The 23,105-nt window shown below is 57.4% G+C and overlaps 2 protein-coding genes across 2 annotated transcripts; one reads left to right on the top strand and one right to left on the bottom strand.

The window, feature by feature from the left end:
• Positions 1–8,075: 8,075 nt before the first annotated feature.
• KVR01_001213 (uncharacterized protein) lies at positions 8,076–8,438 on the top strand (the record flags this gene model as incomplete). Its single annotated transcript, XM_044782122.1, has 1 exon — positions 8,076–8,438. One exon carries the CDS (start codon positions 8,076–8,078, stop codon positions 8,436–8,438), a length of 363 nt encoding a protein of 120 aa, XP_044649168.1.
• Positions 8,439–13,442: 5,004 nt separating this feature from the next.
• Positions 13,443–17,835, bottom strand: KVR01_001479 (uncharacterized protein; the record flags this gene model as incomplete). The annotated part of the gene is made up of 5 exons (XM_044784746.1): positions 13,443–14,698; positions 14,852–14,960; positions 15,016–15,051; positions 15,568–15,986; positions 16,059–17,835. The coding sequence occupies 5 exons, from the start codon at positions 17,833–17,835 to the stop codon at positions 13,443–13,445; spliced, it is 3,597 nt and encodes a 1,198-aa protein (XP_044649434.1).
• Between the last annotated feature and the right edge of the window lie 5,270 nt (positions 17,836–23,105).

Genomic DNA, 23,105 nt, shown 5'->3' with positions numbered 1-23,105 from the left:
ATGGTCCCGGCTCCGCTCCAAGCTTCCTTGTGAGGATCCGCGGCGTTGAGTCCTCGGAGCCGTCCAAGGAACCCTCCGAAGATGGAATAAGACGAAAGGCTGCTATCCTTTGAGGCCGTCTCTCCTTCAGCCTTGCTGAAATGTCTGGGCTGTGTCTTACTCCCCTGCTCCATCCCGGGGAATGGAAGGCTCTTGCGAGGCAAAAAAAAAAACACTTCTGAATTGCACTACCTCGGAATGTGCAGTTGCCTCAGCAGTATTTTCACGCGCCCTTTGCGGAATCGCCTTCGCCTTCTCTTGCCAGACGCGCCGACCGATCGACGGGCGCTCACAGGGACAAGCCACCGGCTGGTGCGACCCTCTCCCGCCCACAGGGTCGCCGAGCTGTCGCCACTACGCTTGTGCGAGCCGGCGGCTTGCAGAGGCTGGCGGGGATCATACGACCGTATGCCGTGTGGCTGATGCCTTTGGGGCTGGACTCGGGACCAGCAAAAGCCCGGTAGCCTTCTTATTCAATCCGACAGAGAGCCCCATCGCAAGCGTCGGGCCTTTTGAACCAGCCAGAGGCATCCCCGAGTTACTCGCGGGATGTATGGCCTATATCCATCTGATCTATTAGGCTGGGGCTCGGAGTAGTCTAACTGTCCCATGCTCGTTGCTGCCTGTCAAACAATCTAGTGACCCTCCCAGACCCAAGTGTCCTGTCGAGATGATCCGTGGCCTACATGTCGGCCCTGCATGAACGGCTTTCCGATGGTGTAGAGGCTGTAGCATCTGCAGGGCCAGGTCGCCTAGGACTGGGCCACACCACCTTTTGCTCACCAAGCCCCCGGTCAACCCCCCAACATGCCTGCCCGCAGGATGCTGTGCGCCGGTTGAAACAACTTTATGATGTCGATGGATTTATTATCCACCATACATGGCACGGGGCACGGCTGAGGAGTTGGCATAAAGGTCGCCCACGTTTGACTATCAATGGCGCCAAATCGACACTGAGAGACATGCCATGACGCGGCACTTGGTCGCCGACCTCTCGTTTCTGGTTCTAAGACCAGGGGTAGCACAGAGACAAAGGCAGCCAGGCGCCTTGATCCTATCTTCAGCATTACACATCAGCCTCTTTTTTATTTCATTTTTCCGTCTTCTTTTCTTGCTTGCCTTTCTTTTGCTCCTTGTGTATATTCCAGATGCTTCCGTGGTTGCGGCCGCACGGGAAGATCGGGGAGTACGACCTTAGCATCCTCTCATACCACCCTGGCAGTAAGGCGATCGGACGACATGGCACGGCTTGATGCCTATTTTAGAACCTGTACGTCCTCTTATTCCACGGGTCTTTTTGGACAGTTGGTCACTGTGTATGAGGACAGCGGGTGGGTGGAGTCGGACGGTGTCACAAGAGAGAGTCAGAATCAGAGACCTCAAGATGCAAGTAGGCGCACCCGCACAGTATATGAGATCTCGCCACGCGTCTTTGGCTGTACGATAGAGACACTTCCTTCCCCTTTACTTTCCCTTCCTTTCCCCTCCCCCTTCATCTCGCTCTGTTGTCAGACAGCGGCACAGCAGGCAGGCGGGATGGTCACCTGGCAGGGAGACTGGCTCCCAAGCTCCCTATGCACGTACAAAATGTCGTGCTTGGCCATCTTGCTTGGGCTTTTCCTTGCTTGCAGATACGATGTGCTCGCGTGATATCCGTGTGTGGTGCGTGTGTCGCGCGCGCGCGCGTTTTGATGCGTATTGTGTGTGCCATTGTGTGCGCTGGAAGCCTGGTAAATGGTGAGGCCCTAGGCATTCGCTCATCAATTACACGACACAATCCCGAAGTTGCGTCCACTGTACGCAATAGAGTGTTACACCCACCGTCTTGGCCGGTCCAGTCAGACGGTCTCTTGCAGCATTACGCAATATATAGTACTGTTGATGTCTAGACACTCCCGTGACAGAGCCACTTGGACAAGGCAAAATCCTTGCATCGAGTAACCCTAGGACAATATCAACAAGCTCGAACAACCAACATGTACAACAATTAGATGTCATCCAAGACCAAGCCTCCCCTCCCCTCCTCACCCTTATCCCGGGGGGGCTATTGCAGCACGTTGTGAAACCCACCCAGTCCCCTTGAAGAGAAAAGAATGCGAGACCCAATGCAAGAATATGCAGCCTGCTGATGGTGGCCGATCCCTTCTTCCCCCCTTCTTTTGTGACCATGGAGGAGGGTCGGGTACAGCTTCCTTACGGTCCCTCCCTCTCATCCCTTCTGTCCCAAAAAAGGAGTAGGGCGTGTTGCCGGGGTCTGCTTTTTGAGATTATAATATGACACCTCGACCGCATTTCCGGGACCAAGACTTTGGGGCTTTTTTGTTGCCGCGCTGCCCCTAGTTCAGTGGCCCTCCCGCCCCCCCCCCCCCCATCATCGAGTGTCGTGGCGTGGCTGAATTCCAGTCGATCCAGAGCGTTAGAAGGAAGGCGTGGCCCAAGCATGCAGTAGTCGAACGGGCTTTGTGGATTTGCCATGAGCCTGGGCTTTGTTCAGCAAGGGCCGGGACGAGATGATGATGACGAAAAGGCCCTCATTTTGGCCGGGCTGGTCTCGCAGCCATCCATTGTGTACATGTACGTGGGAAGCATACGAGGTATGCAAGTTGCATTTCTGTATTTGCTCGGCAAAGGCGCGTTTTACTGTCTGAGCACCCAGATAGCACCAACCAATCCAGACCTGGGGATCAACAGATGGATCACTTGACGTCCAACTTCCAGTATTTTAGCTCGGTCTGGACTCGACATGACCGCCGACCGGTGAAGAATGTCGTCATTTTGACTGTGAAATCCCCTGCCCAGGTATTTCTTCTTTTAATCCTGACCTCGTTTGGCTGTGAGAAGCAAAAGTTGCTCACTTATCATAAGGTGGAATCTTTTTTTTTGCTCTTATTCCACCTCGCATTCTTGCCCTTTCTCAGCGCGCCACAGCAAGTCTTGTTACTACAGTAGGACCGGGGATAGCAACCCTGTGTTGCTGGGGTGCTTGGCTTGATTTGGCAAGCAAAAACGAGAGACGTTTCTGCTGCTCACCTTCTTGGGTTCGCTCTGACTCGGGAGGCTGCCCTCTGCTCACTGTGTGGTTACTCGCATCGTTTCGTTGTTCCCTGTCTGCTGTGTTTTTTTTTTGTTCTCCAATCAGGGCCCTCCTTGCATCCGTGGGTAGCGCGAGGGGACAGCATTCATTTGCCCGGCCGGCCGGCGTAGAGGGGCCCCAACTGCGGAGGGAGATCACAGCCCGGCTGGGTCCCGCCTGCGTGCTGGTTGCAGTTCCGACAGCGTGGGTCCGCCTTGGGGGCCCAGCCGGCGGCCCCATCCCACGTTTTTTTCTTCTCTAGGCTTGGCCATGATCCCAGATCCTGCCGGCGCTTGATGCCCCTCGGAAGGCAGACTAGGGCCCGGGGCTCAGAGATTGTAGTGTAAAACCACCTGCACCCCCTTCGCACTTATCCGAGCCGTGGACCCTCCACACAGCAAACCATCACGACTCGCGCTGCCGTGGTCGGCCAGCAACCAGGGCTTTGGACGACCCCGGGCAGGCCCATTTTTTAAGCTCGATGGAGGGACTGTAATCTCGCTTTTCCCTGGGGTGGAGAGGACGATCTGGTGATCTGGATCTGCCAGGTGCGTGGGCTTCAATGTCGGGGTTTTAGGAGATGCCCGCAACGAGAGTGATCCCAGGTTCGGCGGCGTCGCTGTTCACCGAGGTGTTGGCTGCTTGACTCGGCTTCATCATGCCGCTTACCAAGTTCCCCACCGCTGCTGCGCTGGCAGGCGGGCGGGCGGGCAGGCGGCGTGGGCCAAGAGTCGTTGAGGTCGTGGATCGGTCATCCGTGCCCCGGAAATGGCCTCATCACGACGGGCTGTGTGATTACCTGAGGGCGGTCAGGATGGTGTGGGCTTGGGTGGCCTGGCCTTGGAGCCCGGATGCCAGGGGCAGGGCAGGGCAGGGGGGGGCAAGAGGCCACGCGATTGACACGAGCCGGCTTGACGCCATCCCAGATTTACAGCAGCCCCGAGATTAAGTCCACAAAGCAGGCCTGACTGACGTTGGGCATATCTGGGCTGGGGTCGGTGTGTTAGCTACTCAGTAGTAGCTACCGGGCTGGCGGGCAATGGTCGATGGCCTACTTGCGTGTCCGACCGTCGACTAGTACTATGCAAGTAGTAGAGAGGTGTGGCAAGGATTGGCCGTGACGGAGACAAGCAATGGCAGAATGCGACTGGGCGGGCAATCGAGGCCAAGCTGGGGTGGCTAGCCTGAGACCAGATCCGGATCTAGATTTGGATCTCCGAGTCCCCACTTTGCATCGTAGCGTCGTACACTACTCGCTGTGCTTGCTGTGCTTGTTGTGCTTGCTGTGCTTGCTGTGCTTGCTGTGCTTGCTGTGCTTGCCGTGCTGCACGCCTGGAACTGGGAAGGAGCTGCTGGTCGAGTCCGGGCTACCTGCCTAGTAGTAGGTGACGAAGGCACAGTAGGGGGCCCACCTCACCTCAGCACGGAACAAGGTCGGCTCAGCTTAGGCAAGCGCTACAAGCGTCTACGCAGCACGCAAGGCTATATCGTGCTCGTGATATACTGAACTTCGCATCGTACGATCTAGATTGTGTGCAGGGCCTGGCTACTTACTGTTCGTGGAGTTTCAAAGAAGCATTCCCGCCCAACCCTGCCCAGCCCCTATACCCTGTATAAATGCATGTACCTGCCTGGGTGCCCAGGTACCTGATGTATGTACCCTTTTCACCCTGCCACCCTGCCTCCCTGCCACCCTGCCACCCTGCCTCCCTGCCTCCCTGCCCCCCCCCCCTCCCCCCATTCCCAACGGTCACCCCCCGTCGGTTTGTCGACGACTCGGACCATCAACGGTGGGATGCTGTGATGCTGTGATGCTGGGATGCTGAGGTGGCGGTACTGCTGTGTAGTACGTGTATGTAGTAGTGGCCTGGCAACCTGGCAGGTGCAGACCTGTGCTGGAGCGGCAGGACAGGGCCGGGTTGTGCTGTCATCCAGGGTCTGGGCATCCGCACGTAGCTGGAGTCCCCCGCAAGTCACCCTCTAGGAAGCTACATGCTCGCTACCTGCCGGCCGAGTCTCGGCCCACCGTCTCCCAATCGAGAATGCACCGCGCGCGCGCGTCCACGGGCAGGACCCTCTGATCACCACACCTCAACGGCTACACAGTGGGCTGAGTGGCTGGGCCGTCAGGCCGTCCTTCCAAAGTCTCCCTGCCAGGCCTGCTAGATCTCCCTGCCAGCCTGCCAGCCTGCCAGCCTGCCAGCCAACCCGTCCCTCGATGCCTTTCAGCTCAGGGCAAAGATACCGTGCAGCCCGCATGCGCCAGGGCCAGATCTGCTGGCGTGCCACAGCTTTGCTTCAGCAGCAAGACGCACCCGCAGCTCCCGCCTCGGCCTGCTCTTTATCCGCTGTCGATCCTCCCGCCTGCCCGCCCAACGGATTGACACCCACAACTGTCGCAGGGCCCCCCTCCAACCAAAAAAACAACAAGTGGTCGACATGGCTGGCTTCCAGAACCAGACTCCGGGACCGAGAGGCCTGCCCCAGACAGGAATCTGCACGACGCCCGAGACATATTCAATCTCGTCGTCTTCCAGAGCTGCTGTCTTCCAGAAGCTTGCCGAGGTGGCTGACGTCTGCTGATGCCTGTGGCCGGGGGCCATCGGGGCCTGCACACAGTCTGTCGCTCACCAGCTGTTCGCACTCGCTTCTAGAAACACCGGCGCCACGCTCCCGCCGCCCTGCTCCGGTGACATCGTGCCTGTCCAGCACTGCTGCGGAAGCCGCCCAGCAGATCTTGACAGGGTGACAGGGTGACAGGCAAGCCCTTTGGGGCCCTGCCAGCCTTCATCTCGGCCGCCCCATTGGATGCGCGTTTCAACACGGCCAGCACTGCTGACAACCCCAGAACCTTGGCTTATAGTCCAGGGCCTGCCTGTGTAGCGGTGCCTGCAAACAGGCTGACAGGTCAGGCAGGTCTCGTCCTCGGAAACGGAATCATGGCGTTCCTGTCCCTCTCTCGCGGGGCACATGCCCAAAAAAGGAGGGATATGACTGCCTCTACTACATAGTAATCCTTCCCAAACAGCCGATCGACAACACCATCCCATCAGCCACATACGGAGATTGATGCTACCGCATTTGGATAGCGGATAACGTCAACAACCGAGCGCATTTCAATTTCTACCACAGTACTCCGCCCGGGAGGCCCGTCCAGGCGAATGCTACGCAGTACGCAGTAGATCCCATCGTCTGGGATTGGCGTCTTCTGCCCGTTCCCACCGCGCAGGCTTCCTGGCCGCCTGCAGGCAATACCGACTACCCAGCAACCGGGAAATATGTACTGCCGGCCTATCTGATCCGACACATATAGGCATGGCTTCGGATCTGGGATCTCGCGGTAGGAATCCTTCCATCCATCCCCCCGTCCATCCATCTCATCTCATCTCATCGAAATCGCATCTCATCTCATCTCGGACGAAATCTGGAGGAAGGGCCTGTCGATGACAATTATGCGTCCGCCAACGCATTCCCTGGCCTCGTGCGCGTGCTCTCCCCCTCCCATCCAAAAGGCCCCATGGTTCTGTCGCCGGGAGCTACTTGGAACTCTATCTCCCACCCACATCTCACACCGGTCTCCTGCGTGGTGAGGTGTCCAAGTTTCTGGTCTTCGGGTCCCGCCAAGGCCTGTCAGCCAGTCTAATATAGCGACCCGCCTCTGACCACCACGAAGGCCGTTGCTTGGAGCTAAAGTTAGCGTTGCGTGCGTGCCCGGGTAAACTATGGAATGGCGTGGTGATGAGCCCGCCCTCTTCTTGGACCTGAGCTTTCCCACCAGACAGACACCGCGAACAAGGTTTAGGCATCATGTCAGCCGCAGCCTAGCGTACCGACGGAAAGAGCCCAACTGATCAACCTCGTCGGAAAGAGCCACGCGCGAGACCGCCCCTTCAAGACCCCCATAGTTCCCATTGCTCTCACAGCACCGGGGATCGACACCCGAACATGGAGGTAAAGCCCGGCGCTGAGGTACGATCGACCGGCCAGTGAGAAGGATCTAGCCGTGAGACAAACAGGGAAGACCCCTCTAACTTGCCTCGACTGACAGACGTCGTCGGATGTTTTGTGTTTCTCGCACCGTACGGGATCTTGCCCCCCCCCCAAACTGCCCTGGCTATGTACTGTACATTGGCAGGACGCACGCCAAACGCAAGAGACATCCATCCCCTGTCGAGCTCACTTCCGCTTACGGTAGTATTTAGTGCCGTCAGCCCATTATCGACCACGTGCTATACAGTATGGGGACACGCCATTGACGACAATCCTTCTTTGTCCACCGAAATGCGCTTCGGTAGTTGTGTCGACGGAGGTGAGGCCTCGTTTCAGGGGCCTAGCAGACTATCAGATGAAAGACCCAGAAGCGCAAAATCGGGGGGGGGGAAAGGAAGGAGAAGCAAAGAAGTCATGGGTGGCACGAGGTCGCAGATGCTCTCTCAGCAGCTGACGCTGAGGACGAATGAGTGCCCACCCCACCCTTCACCTCTGTGAGACAGGTATATCTCTCTTGTGCCACATGAACGGTGGGATGGATGCATTCCGCCCTCGACACCCTTCTAGAAGGAATCCAAGCTCGGGACCGAAGGGGCTGGGGGCGAACGTTTGTGAGTGCGTGTGTGTGCGTGTACGTGTACGTGTACGTGTATGTGAATGCCTGCATGTGTCTTGTGTGCCTGAAGGGCCTGATCCCATCAAAAGGTGCCACGGCGGATCTTGACACCACACCAAGGCCAACACTGGCTAAAGTATCGGGGCCGGGGGACTCGCAACATTCCACCAAAGGTCTGACATGACAGTGGCGGTGGGGAGACTGACGAGCCACAGAAAGGGCTAGGACGGGGGACGAGGAGGATCAGGAGCTTCCCTACTGACAGTCACCCCTCGGTTTCGCATAGTGGCACCCGATCGTCTTTCATCTTGCATCGTCGGTGCGCCCGCCGCCGGGGACACGACGAGTGGGCCGCAGATGGGGCTCAAAAGGCAGGCGCACTCCAGCGCGGACACCGAGAAAATCTCCCACAGTCTTGCGCAGACAAACCGATGGATATTCAGAGGCATCACCACTGCCGGGAGACAGGAAAGACAAGTCCGCCTCGCGTGTTGGACGAAGCAGCGGCCAGGAACAACAGACAAAAGACATATCGCACGGCACGCACACAATAATAATACCACACGGGCACAGCACAGCACAAAGGACGCGGGAAACAATGACTCTGTGCGACACTGCAACAGCCCTTTCCCTCCCCTCTCTCTCATTGCCGCCCAAAACCCAATCTACCTGCGAACCCAATCATCTGCGTCTGAAGTCTCTCAGAGGCCGGGCGGCTGAGACAGGATCGTGTGGACGGGCTCATGCAAGATAGGCATTGGAAGCCGCCGACCCGACACGGGTGATCGATGTTTCTGGATTGTTTGCTCGGCATCGAAGACCATACCCTGCTGCTGCCCTGGTGCCCTGGTGCCCCTGGTGCCCTGCCCTGGGGGGTTTCTTGTTGCTTGTTTGTCTCTAGGCCGTGTGGGATGCGGCTTACGCATGTGCGTGGTGTGTAGTGTATATATGCATGCACGGCTATGTATGTATGTATGTATTGTATGTATAGGCAGTCAGACAGGTAGGCAGGTGGATTTTCTTCCAAACATGCCCGCCCTCTCTCTTTTCCTTTTCCCAGGTGCAGAACCAGCCGCACCACCCAGGCAAGGTCCTGCAACTCCACGCGCCAGCCCCCCTCCACCCTCCTTTTTGTTCGATCCCATCTTGCATGCGAGACGATCGCGGCCATATGATTGGGAACCCAAACTTGGACGTCCTGCGATGTATATGCACGCACTTTTGGGGCCGCGCCTGGGTGGTTGTGTCACCGCCACGCCGCTACTGCTTTTGGACAGCCTCCCCGTACCTAACACGCAGTAGACTTGGCCTTCCTCATCCTCACCCCTTCACTCCGCCCCTGGCATGTGTTTGGCGTAATCTGATGGGCACCCGGTCTGTCATTGGGGTGGCTCACCGTGAGCTATCTGTCCTGCAGATGACACTTGTAACATACTCAGGTGCGGGAGGACACAAGCAACCCAGGCAGTTAGTTTCCTCGAGAGAGGGGCTGGGAGGGGAGGGGGGGTGTTATCAAGAAGGGGGCGGTTAAACGTGGCTGTTTCCGGCCCATTAACCTGCAAAGCCCCTGACGCACCGCGCCACCATCTCATCATCACCGTGAACCCAGCCCGAGTTGCTGCTGATGCTGCCACAATATCGAGGATGGGACGAGAACAGACGCTGTCTCAAAAGACGGACAGACAGAGATCATGTATCCCATGAGTCCTCGCGAGGTACCTAGCATCCTGCGATACCTCCTCCTCGTTGCCCCGCCCATTCACGTGTGGGCTTGCCGGTCCGCCCAGCCCGTTTAGTTCTCAGTTGCCACTGAGTCTGTGCCATCTGCCTCATGGGATGGGACCGAAAGGGGCCTTGGCCCCCACGACCAAAACGGCAGTTGGCTTTCTTTCGCAAGGCGGCAGTCCACATCAGACCATAATAAGCCCGACAAAGATCAACCCATCTGTAGAAAAAGGGCAAGATCGTGCGCATGGCGTGCATCAGCCCAGTGTTTCCGGACCACCCAAGAAGCCAGGGGGAAGGAACTGAGAAACGATCTGATACCACGGGGTAGGGCCTGTGTGAAACTGACGTGATGTTGTTGCATGGGTGCAACTTTTTACAGTTCTGGCGGCATCCGGTTGACAGCCGTGGCAGCCGTGGCAGCCGTGGCAGCCGTGGCAGCCGTGGCAGCCGTGGCAGAAAGTTTCGACCGTTGAGCTGAAAAGGAGACACGAAGCGAACGGTACGGAGTACTCGCATCCCTCCCAGATATAGTAGGGGAGGCCCATGCGGTGGGTTGGTAGGGTTCGTGATATTGTGCCAACGCTCCGCACCGCCCGGAAGCGGTCGTCTCCTCCGGGCCGATCACACCTTTACGTAGGAGGCAGGGCCTGGACCACACCAAAGCCCAAACCAGGCATCTGGGTGGGGGTCGCTATGGGCAAGTTCCGGGGCACAGACAGAGTGGGAGGGACAGGGAGAGGCGCTGGATCGAGCGAAGGAAGGGCGAGGGGGGGGGGAGGTTTAGGTCCGCCTTGTGACAGCACATATAATAGGGAGGGCTGGTCTGACTGGGGTGTCGTTCGGCGGGTAGCGTAGGAGCCGGTCCGTGCCTGTTGTGATTTGACATTGCCCTGGCCGGAAAGTTGCGTGGTATTGCTTAATAGTGACTGCTATACTGTACTTATGATCTTCACAATACTAGGTGAGCTTGTTCGGCATTTTTACCTCCAGACCGTGCCTCACCGAAAGGGGGTGCGTAGGCAGTGATAGCCCGAGACAGCCGGATACTGAGCCCGTTATAGGGATACATTGGCGGTAACCCACGGTGCTAGTTGTGACGATTGTTTCGCGTGAAGCCACCGAGGTCACATACGTGCTAGCCATGAAGAGCGTGGCAATATGAATACGACAGGGCTGCGCGGCCCGTATCGACAGCCGTTGCGAGAGCCGTTGCAAGCTCACGATGGGTCCGAGGCAGTAGAGTCGGGGTTTCCAAGTTGTGGAATAGGTCACCATGTTCATTCAGCCGCCGGTGCCGGCAGCTCCAAACTCTAGATGGACGGGCAGGCTGCTGTTCGAAAGACAGCCTGCCCTCCCAGACGCTTGGCTCATATACCAGCCCCGTGACGCAGCGAGGCCCTCTCGGCCTCCTATCTGGCTATCTGTGGCCCGCGGCCTCGTTGGTCCAACTTGGGTGATGGTCGTCGGCGATGCCACCTCGAGCACTCACCAGTCACACGCCCTACCCAACAAGGCAGCCAACTCCTCCAGATACCTCTTGTCCGTCTCATTGAACCCATTCTTCTCAGCACAATCAATGTCAACTTGGGATGCACGTGTCAGCTGACTTGCTCTGTTCTCGCATGTCGGTTTGGCACTGCCAGCTCTGCGCCGCCCTCTATTTTTGTTTGCCGCTCGATCCACGTGCGGCTGCGAGAGCATTATGAATCGAGGAAATCCCTATGGGCCTCCTTGGCTGTGCTCGTCTTCCTGGGCCCGTGATCTCATCATCGGACAGCCGTAGAGCTTGCACAGGACACGAAGTGAGAGCAGCGCGACAGCTGCACAGCTGATGGCGACCCATATGGGGTTTGGGTTTGGGGGGAGGGGGGTTCAATGCAGTCGAGGGCGCAAGGGAAACACAAGAGCAACAGACAAGTTCGAAAGACAATGGTAACTCACTAATCCCGACCACCTTCTTCTCCACGTGCCCGCCCTCCTCAGGGCTGACCACCTCCACGGTGACAGGGACGACGATCTCGCTCTTCGAGGCGCCGTCACACGCGATGTGGCCCGGGAATGCGTCGACGTCCGGGACCAGCTGCGTCTCCTTGGTCGCCGCTGCCGTGCCGCACACGCCACGGCCAAAGTCTATGGTCTGGCAGGCCACCTGGCCCATGAAGGGCCCCAGGATGAGTCCCTTGCCGTGCGAGTCCGGGTCGAGGACGTAGAAGCCTGCGATGAGAGAATAACAGGTATTTGGTGAGCAAGATTCCGACCAAGACCAGAACAGGGTACGACGCTGAACATACCAGCCCAGTTCACACCCTTGCTCGGGGACGGGAGGCTCTTGTATGCGTGCCACAGTAATGAAGCGGTGTTTGCCAGATTACTGCGAAGGGAGAAAGATCAGAGCCCAGGTCAACGAGTCTCTTCGCGATTCATACACAGATACACTCGCTCTTCCCCTGTCGGGCCCGGAACCGCGCTCATATGAAAGGGCGATGCCAGGGGGTTGGGAGGGGGGGTTGAGTCGCAATGCTCACTGTAGCTTATCCAAAACTTACGCAACCTGTTCATAAAGCACGAGAATACATCAGAATCTCATATCCTCCAGGGTTTCGGACATCCATAGGGTGAGTGGTGCGTGGCCGAAAGCAACCGGGGCGAGCAGACCTACCCAGTTTCTCTGACCGTCAAAGAGCGCCGCGGCCTGGTCAAGCACCTGCTGCAGGGCCTCTTCCTTGGACACGCCCTCGGCGAAGGTCGAAGCGTCGGCGTGCACCTGAATTGGCGAGCCTCGTCAGCAAGGCTGCTTGCTCCGCCACTTCAGTAGGCATGGAGATACCATACCATCTTTTCGTCCTCCTTTGACCTTCTCGTCTCGCTTATGTTTCTCTAGGGAAAGCCGGGGAACGGCGGTAGGACTCTGCTTTCGACGTGAGGAAACCGAGGGGTGAATTTGAGTTGAAAACGGAAAGTGAGAAGGACTTTTTTTCTTGGGGGGGGGGGTTCCCTTTGGTGCCAGAGAGGATTTCAACGTCAGCCGTGCTCACGAGATGTGTCAAGAATCTGAGCGGGCGGTGGCCGTCGACAAACCAACCTCCCGCCGGTGCAGGGTGCTAGGGGCGACGGGCGGGAATTGCGGGGCGGAAAATGGCTTACCGCCAAAACATCAGCGGATAAAGCTCATCACGAGAGCGCTGGCGAATGACACTGCTACCAAACGAAGCACTGTTCTCTCTATCTTGAACGTACGCACAGGTACGAGTCAAGGACCCGGATCCGTCTTAATGGATGTCGTCTTGCAAAGGTCCACAAATCTAGCCATATGAATCTGGTCGTGCTTTTTTATACGCTGTAAATACGGAGGGCTTGGTTCAAGGTTATATGCGGTATTCATGTGTCATTTGATATCAACTGCCGATAACACTTCTTCATATATTGCTCAGTCCAGATACGTATTGAAAACAGTATGTACGAGACTCGATCCAACCGAGTTAGAGAGCCTTGAACAATAAGCCAATGCTATCGTAAAGTTCCCACAGAAACCCAGTGTTCAGCGATATCCGGCGGGTTGATCTTTCTCAGAAATCACACCGTCCTCCTCAACTTGCTTTCAAGAAATCAAACTAGACCAAACCAAACCAAGCCAACAAACACCACTGTTTCCTTTCAAATTGTAAGTGCCACACAAGCATGTCTTTTGGGGAGAAATTGTCAATGTGGAAGAGAAGAAAAAACCTTTTCCTACAAAGTGGTATCAAGGGTAAAATGCTCAAAGAGGCCGAACCGCTGAACGAGTGAGGGGAAAAGTAAAAATGTGCGAAGGTAGGCAAGGCATTCCTTCTGCCGACCATCGAGGTATGTACAGATCTCGGTGGTCCCCGGTGAGCTCCGGGGTGATATGCACGCAGCATTGTTGGCCACAGATGCTCAATATTTGTTTGGATCGTGATGAACCCCAAAGCCCGGCGTCCTCTTGCTATCTCAGTCAAGGAAAAGTGACGAAAATCCCTATGCGAAACCCATTGACTTCTTCCGGCGGCCAAATAACCTTGACCCGGCGTTGGTCTCGGGTTGCTCAGCAGCGAAAGGCGGCGTGTTCATCGTCGGTGGGGGCCCAGAGCTCCGAAGGAAATCGGCCAGGTCGGAGGTGCCACGCGAGGGCACGGAGACAGCATCGCGAGGCTCAAACCTCTTCATTGGCACGCGCCCACTGGGCCGCGACGAGGACGTGCTGGGTGGCATGCTAGGCGCAGCCGTGGCCGTGCTGCTTGAGCCGTAGGAAGGAAACAGGTCACCACCGGTGGGGATGTTGACCTGGATAGGAATATAGCCCTTGCTAGCTGCCGGCACGCTACCCTTCTTCTGCGACTTGGTGGGGCTCTTCAACCCGTTCGAGTTGCCTGCAGCTGCACTGCTATTATGGTTGCTGCTGTTCTGTCGGAATCTCGACATTAAACTGGGCGCACTGGCCTTTTTCTTGGGTGCCTGTGTAGCCTGTGCAGGCATGGTTTGTGTCCGGGGAAGATTAAAGGGGACAGGGGCTGACTCGGGAGGTGGCGGTGCGCTGTTCAGGAAGTCAATCAAGCTTTCCTCCTTGGGCTGCTGTGGCTTTCTCCGCGGCAGAGGATCGAAATCGTCATCCTCTTCCTCCTCGTCGCTCAAGTCAATGGCATAAGGATCCCGAACACGGTGTTGCTTGCGCTGCGGCATCATATCTGGTTCGTCAAATGGGTTGCCCGACTGTCCCGGCGGCTGTTTCCTTGAAAGAAGAGCGCTCTGAGAGTTGATAGAGGACTGAACAGACGGCGCGGACATTTCGGTGACGTTTGTTGAGGCCTGGCTGTAGCGCGTGTCGTGTATGTCAGGGAGGGTGGCATCCATGGCCTTGCCACCAACGGCCGATTTCAGTAGGTCCGAATCCATGGTTGTGCGGAAAGGCGCCACCGTCCGGGGGATGCGAGGGTTGTTGTTACCAGTGCTGGGTGGGCCGCGGCGGATGAAATCAATCAGGTCGGAGTTGTCGCTGTCATTGTCGACTGTAGCACCTCTGGCCTGCAGACGAGCCCTGCTGACGCTCCCGCCCATCGAAGGACGTCCGTAGTCGAGGCTCATGTTGGCGCTCGGCTTCTGGCGTGGAGTTGTCCGGTTCGCCATGACACTCTGGTTCCGCTTGAGCGGCGTGGGGTTCGCGTCCGCGCCAGAGGGACCAGTTGCACGAATGAACTCGGCAAACTCAACCAGTGATTCACGAGGAACCCTGGCATCTCTGGCTTGAGGCGCAGCCCCGCGAGCCCTGTTTGCCATCGACACAGGTGGAGCTCTCGTCTGGGGCCCTGCTGTCTCGCTTTCGGGCATATCGACGGGATGCGAACTCAATGGCGACAGGCGCGTCACAGACCCTGATCTCTTCACCTCGCCCGACTTGGTCGTAGCAGCTGAAGCAGCTCGGTCCCTTGTTGGCTGGCGAGCATCTTCGCTCTTTCTCCCCTTGCCAGGTACGCCAGATGGTACAGTTCTCGGTGAGCCCTGTTGCGCGTTAGCACCTGGTCAACAAACATTTATGTACTGAACTGCAAATCACCTCTATTTCACGCATGTTCTCCGGCGTCAACGTGTACTGGATGGTCTCGTTGCTGTGTATGAGCTCCTCGAAGTTTCGCGCGACGTCCTCTGGACGGGTGGCCGTGCTATCCTGGGAGCCGCGCGCTGCCCTTACCTTGTGGGAGGACGCAGACGACGATCCGGAGGTGTGTATTTGACGGACTGTGCTCTGGTCTTGCGAAGGGCGCGATGCATCTCCATAGTCACGAGACAGATCAGAGCGGTCCACAGAGACGACGCCGATGGTACCATGCTGAGATACACCACCCAGCGAGTGCCCGTGGCGATGCTGGTTAGTGCTAATGCTCTCCTCCGGGATTGGAGTGCTCGCTGGGCTGTTGGCCTGGGGGCCAAATGACCTGGGAGACCGCCTGGGGTGCCTAGTCGGCGGCGGCGGCGGGTCATTCTCTAAGAATGTTGCGGAATCTGGAGGAGTGCTTAGAGAAGCCAACTTCTGTTGTTCAACAAATTGCTGCTGCTGCAACTGTTCAGGGCTAGCGAAGTGCGGCGCCTGAGCCACCTGCCGCCGAACTGAGCCAAAGAGAGGCTGTGTTGCCTGGGGTTGAGCTTGTGTGTGTTGCCCTTGGTGCTCTTCGTTAACGACAGGCTGTGCTTCAGTTGCTGCCTCCCTTCGAGGTGCTACGACCGCGGAGGGCGCAGGGGTCGGCGGGAGTTTTCGCGTCGCAGATTCTGCCCTTTCCTCGGCCTCAGAAATTGGCAGTGCAACCGTGCTGCGCGGCACGGCTGATGAGCTTGTGACAGGGACTTGGACACCACGGCCGTCTTCGGCGGGCCGCGAGTCCTCCACGTTGGACTGGGTCTGGATGCTGCTAGCCCTCGAGACTTCTCCAGACCGCGAGTAGGAGCTATTGCTTTGCTCCTGAGCCGAGCTCATCTGAGACCTGATGGAAGGGGTCCGTGGACTAGCAACATTCACCAGCCTCAGGGACCCTGACCTGACCGGGAGGGTCTGGACGGATAATGGCGGTCGAGAGCTTCGGTCAGAATTCGCAGGCGAATTACTCCGGTTCGAGATGTTAGTCCCGATCGAAATCCTGGAGGAAGTCAATATCTGGGCCTCCTCAACCTCAAAGTCCGAATCGTCTCCATCATCCTTGGTCTCGACGCGCTCACTGCGATCTGCAACCACAGCCCCTGCGCCAGCTCCTGTGGCGAGCGCGGCGACGGCCCCAACAATCTTGGGGATAAGCCCCGTAGGCTGAGGCTCTGCACCATCTCCATCGACGGGGGGCACCTCAGGGGTCTTGACGCGGTCACCGGTGGCGGACTCCGCGTCCTGATTGTCGATTTCCTCCACAATGGCTGCGCTATGCTCAGTGCCGTCTTCCACCTGCTCAGTTGGGGTCTCGGCCACATCAACCTGACCTGCTGCTTTCGGCGCCTCAGCAGTCTCCTTCGCCTGAGCCGTGGCCTTCCTGCGCTGGTCGGGGGAGGCAGCCGGCGTCGGGAGAGAGTTAGCGCGCTTCCTCGTTGCTCTTGTTGGAGTGTGTGGCTCGGACGTAGGTGTCGGAGGCTCAGCCTTCGTTGCCAGCGGGAATATCATCATGCTCTTGGGTCGTGTAACGGCGTCCAACTCTTGGGGCTCATCTTCTTCCGTCTCTTCGTCGCTGTAGTGCACGAGGCCAGGCACCTCAATTTCATCGATGTCTCTCTCACTCATTGGGAGTGGAACTGCTGCAGGCTGAACGTCATCCTCCTCCGCGGTGGCCCTCTCTGCCAACGATTCTTGGGCCTCTGCGGCAGGGGACTCGGGCGCAGACTCCTGTACCGCGGGTGGTACAGCGCTTTCGGCGGACACGCTGCTCTGTCTGAAATGCATTACCCTCTCTCGCGACAGAGACTGTGGCGACATCTCAGCAGAGCTGTACACAGGATACCTTATCCGTTTCTTCCAGGCCCTCCAGAGCCTGCCCAACGTTCGGTCCAGGGCCACCCTCTCCATGTCGACTTCATCGACGACAATCCTATCCACAACATCCGAACGGCCCTTGATACCATCATTCTGGTCTCTCTCGTAGTTGACACGCATCCGATGCCAGGCTGCCTGGCCAGCAGAAATCAAGGCTTGCTCACCCAGAAACTCGAGAATCGAGGTCAGAAAGATGGCGACCGCAGGGGACACGGCCCCGCTGAGGTTCTCATCGTCATCGCTGAGCAGGCCTTCTTCCATGTGATGGTCCTCGTCCTCCTCTTCCATGTCGCCCAAGGAGGAATAAACCATGCACCTCAGCCTGGTTCGTTTCCAGACGAGCTCCAGGTCCCAGTCTCTTGGCGAAGGCGAGGATTGCGAGTGCAGGAATTCGTCGTCATCGCCGCCGCCTAGGTACTCCCTCAGCTCCTCATCTGCGTTATTGATGGCATCCTTGGCGAGCTTCGGCTTGAGGACCTCAGTGACGGCGGGCCGGAGAGCGGCCAGGGTGGTGGATCCAGACCTGGAGAGAAAGTTGAAGAGGAGGTGGTCAAGGAAGCCGTTGACCAGGCGCAGGGCGGCGAGGGAGACGAGTACGGTCTCTCCCGAGGGCTGGAAACCGTGCTGGTCGTACCATGTATCGGCATGGCTGTCATGGTCGTTGGTAACGATCTGGGAGGCAGCGGAGGCAGCGATGAAGGCAGCCTCTGGCGAAGCGGACAAGGGGGGCGACAGTATGCTCATGGCGGCGGTCGAGGGCCTGTCGCTCGAGATGCTGTGTGTTCTTGACCTGGAGGAGCCAGGTCTCTGGAAGTTGGAAGTCATCTCGGGCGAGTACCGGGACATTCCAGTGTCGAATGGGGACGCCATGTTGAATTATTATTGCTCAGGCGAGGGCGCGGAGGGCATACTTGGGGTGGGAGGGTACAGGCCTGACCATTGACAACAGTCGGGTCCAACGTCCCACAAGGCTGGATTTGACGGCTCGGCAGCGCACCGTAGTCGCGGGGCCGCCAAGGATGGCGACAATGCAAATAGCAGTGAATTGATGGCCAATGGGTGGGCGGAGGGGTCGGAGCGGGTTGTCTGGGACGATTGAAGGGCGTTTGTAGACGTAGGCGGACCGGGCAAGCTGGTCGGCGCAAGAGTTGGTGTAAAAGAATGCGACGGGCACACGGCAAGCTGCTTTGGAATATTAGTGCTGTGCGAGGTGAGCCGGGCGCACTGAAACAAATAGGAGCAGGGAATGGCTGGGCAGCGAGAACCGGGGCTTGTGTGTGATCAGCAGCGAAGCTGGGATTTGGGCTTGTCCTGGATGTCCTGGTCTTCATGCAGAGAAGGGTTGCACTGCAGAAGCCTCTGCCTGGTGCTTCTCGTTCTCGCGTCTTGTAGAGCTGGACTGGCTGTGTGCTGCGCCCAAGGGGGTCCTGTTGGAGAGATGATATGACGGCAGAGGGGGACTTTGGATTTCCATAATTAGGAACAGATGGGGGCGGAAACTTGCTGTGCCTGCTGTGCCTACTGTGCATGTGTGTATGTGTGTGCGTTTGTGTGTCTGTTTGTAGGCAAGTGGATGTGTCGGTGTCCGTACTGCAGCGATCAGAGGGGTGGGGTGGGGCGCGGGGGGGGGGGGGCGGCGGGCGGCAGGCTGGCAGGGTGTAGGCTAGACTAGGAGGCAGGTGTGGGTGGTGGCGGAGGATGAGGCAGGATTGCACGCTGACAAGAGGCGCAGAGGAGCGGCAGGTGCATGTGCAGGAGGAGTGCAGGAGACGAGGGATGAGGGCCAAGGGAGAGGCAGCATTGTAGCGGTGGTGGCGAATGAGAATAGACCAAGTGCAAGGCAACAAGGACGGTTGCAGCGTTGGTTTTCTTCCGTCGCAAGGCAGGATGCCGTCCAGGATGCCGTCCAGGAACCACGAGGGAGCACTAGCCCACCTGCCCAGGTCCTTCGAGCCGGGTCGAGTCGAGTCGAGTCGAGGTTTTGTGTCTACAGTGCCCTCAGCCTCGACCGTCGGCGCTCGTCGGCTCCGCGGAGAGCTTGAAGCTGCGCCCAGGACATTGTCCACATATCCGCCCAACAATGGCCCCGTGGCCTCAGGCGTGTGACAGCGCGGTGGAGTGAGGCATGTTTGTGCGGACGAGGAGGCATCACGACATGACATCGGACGAGGCTTACCTGTTGAGGCCGTTGGGGGCTGTTCAGGAGGGATCCCAGGATCGTGTCGTGCGGTGCCCGAACAAAAGCTTGAGCTTAACAACAGCCCGGGGTCTTGTTCTCGCGGCAGGGTGTAGAGTTCAAGGAGGCGAGACCAAGCGGCTGCTCCAAGGTCGTTGTAGGTATTGGATGGTTGCTGGAGAAAGGAGAAGCTATGGCACGGCGGAAAGGAGGGACGGACGGCCGTTGGAGGTCGGATCGAGGTGTGACGTTGCCCACAAGAAGCATAAAGGGACCTGCTAAGGACTGCCGAGAGAGGAAGAAAGAAAGAAAGAAAGCGAGACGGTCACGTATGTCACGATTGCGCCCTCTTTCTCAGGCCCGTGACAACAAGAAGAAGGTTACGACAGGTGTTGCACCGTGTCGTTGCCGTGTTGAGCTCAGGATTGGATTGAGCAGAACCAAAGGTGACTGACTGACTGATTGACGGGCTGGCTGACTATTGACTGGCTGGATGGCTGGATGGCTGAATGGTTGAATGGTTGAATGGCTGACTGACTGACTGACTGACTGACGGACGGACTGACGGACGGACGGACGACCAACCTGCAAGTCAGTGTGGAGCAGGCCAGGGCATTGATCATCAGAGACGATTCGGATGGAGACCACACCTCCCACCCCACCTCGGCCTGCTGGGCTTCTGGTTTCCTCTACCCTACCTAGGATATTGGCAGGTAGGGTGGTTGGGCCCTGCCGGGTGGATGGCCTCGCTCTGATACCATCTACGGAGTTAGTGCAGCAATCTACCAAGAACATGGCATGTGGGCATGTGGGGCCTGTGCAATACCACTCCCACAGCATAGGGGCGGGCCTGTGGGCCTGGCCAATCCTCCACATCTCCTTTCAATCTTGCCTCCTCCCCTTCCAATGCGACCCTGCAACTCGACTGCCCGTCTAGTATCTACTACTAGACTGCACAGTCAGACAGTATCGTCCCGTTCGACCCGTCTTCGTCACCTGACCTGCACCTTCTCCTGCAGACACTCACTCGTGCAACCTGCACCTGCACCTGTCCCTGCACCTGGCATTCCATCGTCACCAGCCTGCCAGCCTGCCAGCCTGCCAGCCCGAGTGTGGCCATGTCAACATCTTCTTCAGCCATCGCGGCCAAGGAGCAAAATGAAAACTGACAAGCAACCCCAGGACGGCACCTGCAATTGCCCCCCCCCCCCCGTCTGCCATCTGCTCAGCTAGAAATCAACCGCACTGCTGTTAATTTACGCGCTATCTGCTGTCAACCACGCTTCTCGACCTTGACTAGCAGACGCCTCCATTGTGGATTCCAAGACTTTGGGCTTCGTTTCTTCACCCAGGAAAAGGGGAATTGCCCCGGCCAGACCGGGGGCCTCCCTGTTGACGGCTGTGGGCCGGACCCATCTTGCACCGAGACATGCTACTGTTCATCAGTAGTGTACAGTGGTGGCTCCGCTTGACCCAAAACATACACTACTAGTACTCCACCTGGTGCTAATGCCTTCTCGGCCTGGGCAGACGCGCAGACAACCCGACTACTCCGTACCAGACAAGCGGCCACAACCCGTGGTCCCCAGGTCCGCCAGCGATCGAGCCGTATTGGGCGGGGTGACTCGACCCGGGATGCGGCGTGTTACAAACAGCCAGGTCAATGGGGCCTCAAATACTTGGAGTCTCCCAGCTCAAAGTCCGCCAGCCAGCACAACACGGGCGCAATCAACCCTTGGGAAAGGAGCTTGGGAAAGGGGGACCTGCACGCCATTCTCATGACCGGTACCAAAGCCTGCATGCTTAGCGGCCAGCGACCCCATAGCTACCGTCTGCTGTGCCGGTCCTGCGACGGGTCTGCTGCAAGGTACCGGAGCGAGACGGGTAGTTCCCCAATAATTCCAGAGCACGAGCGAGCCTAGTCTTATCCTCGCCCGTGCCAGCAGCACGCATCGGCAGCATCAGCAGCGACAACCTCTTGTCCGCGACCAATGCTATGTGCAGCTCAGGTTTCATTACAATCTCTCGCCTCGCCGGTGCACCCTGTCGGCGGGCAAGAATGGCACGCATTGACGAGTCTGATGTTGGGGATCTTCGGATCTTCTGCCGCAGGGCACCCCAAGAGATCTATTGCCTGTGCAGTCCCGATCATTTTAGCACAGACGCTGCGCGTCACCTGATTGGAGCCACAACTCACTTTCGAAGGGCTCGTGCGATGGGCTTTTTTTTTCCAACAATTCGCTGGCGGCGGCTACTCCGTAACCTCGCAGATGCCAAATGGCGAGCTGCACTGCACCTGGGAAATGTCCCTCCCAGGCTTGGCATGTGAATACGACTTGTAGAGGATAGGCGCTGCGAGTCATCATTCATGACGGGATGGATTGGCCGGGCGCAGAGGCTTGGGGGTGGTCAAAGCACTTCCTGGCTGCTTCCAGCTGGTCAACGCAACGTCGCACGTCCCGTCGAACAGCACCCTTGGCGATCTGCGCTCTGCCAAATGTCGTGGTCGGATTCCGCAGCACAACATTTCGAGAGTCATGGCCGGGGAATGGGTCGCTAGATAACAGGGCCGTTGGCACAACCTCGCTTGAATCAACGCACTGAACTTGGCCGACGCACACCGGTCTCCAGATCTTCATTGCAAGGGCCAAAACGACCCTTTGGTACACAAATAGGAGACGAGCGCATGCGGTTGTTTATGGTTATGGGGACGGGACATCAGAACCACTTGGCTTCCCTCCTAATGTCGCAACCTTGCTTGGGACGTGCAGGCTAAACTACAACTTTGACCAGCTGCTTGCGCTTGGGTCGTCTCCGAACGAACCCAGCAGGCTGGAAAGCTATTTGCCACTAGGCTTGACAAATGAGCAATGGACACGAGCGAACTTTAAAGGTGCTGAATCTTAGAGAAACCGGTCCCTGATGCGACCTCAAAAGGACCCGTCTTACTTGCGACAGGCTCACGACGCAGGCATGCTTAGGTAGTAGGGTAGGCGAACAACCTATATCCCTTCGGCATATAACGACTATACTGGCACGGAAAGCCGCGCCTTGTCACCGATTGGCTATTGCCACCTACTGTCCATCTCATGGCTTGCCGGGCTTACGGGGGGAATGCTCTCTCGATCTGTGAATCAGGACCGAAATCGCAGCTCGCGCTCATTAGCAGTCGAGCACGGCGGCTCACGCCTTTGTTGCAGATCGTCGGACGCAACCTGGGAATTTCCGTTAGCCTGCTGACGGCAGGATCGTCAGCCTTGTCACTGAGTCTCTCTTCCAAGTCCCGGGACCCACACCCGCTTCGGTCACTAGCACCTTGGCGCTGCTGCACCCGTCTTCCGGCACGCATACGTGGGAGATTGCCACCAAGACGGGAAACGCATCTTTGAATCGCGTGGGCCTCGCTTTTATTCTTGCTCAGATACCAGCAACCACAATTAGCATCAGTGTCAGTATCGGGGTTAAATGGGGCATGCGAAAAACAACCTGCGCCGCTACTGTTCCTGTCTCAGATGTGATTTCCGGGTAAGCCGTCCGGGTCATCGGCATCGCTCATTGGAGACGTTGCGGGGAGCAATACTCAACCGGTATCTCAAGGTCACATTCGGCCTGGATATGTTTGGACCAGCCACCTTGACTGCCCCTTTGTTTTGCGCTCCTTGTGGCTGCGTCGAGTAATCTGAACTGCCTATTTCTGAGCAGGGCGAGACCGAGAGCGCCGCAGCCGACAAGTGCCGGCTACGTTGCGCCAGAAACGGGCGGGCGTGGGCGTTGTCTGCCAAGGGGCGGGATATACAGCATACATATAGAATTCATCTTACTTTTTTTTTATTCAAAATATTATAATATAATTCAACGTTTACCTTTATAAACAATATTCTACTAAACTATTACAACTAAAATAATTAAAGTTAGTTTATAATACTTTTTATACCAATACCATTTAATATAATTATATATCTTA

The sequence above is a fragment of the Diaporthe batatas genome, assembly GCF_019321695.1.
Source record: "Diaporthe batatas strain CRI 302-4 chromosome Unknown Contig00002, whole genome shotgun sequence".
Taxonomy (NCBI): domain Eukaryota; kingdom Fungi; phylum Ascomycota; class Sordariomycetes; order Diaporthales; family Diaporthaceae; genus Diaporthe; species Diaporthe batatas.
Note: the sequence above shows the minus strand (reverse complement) of the source record. Positions and strands in the feature narration are given on the sequence as shown.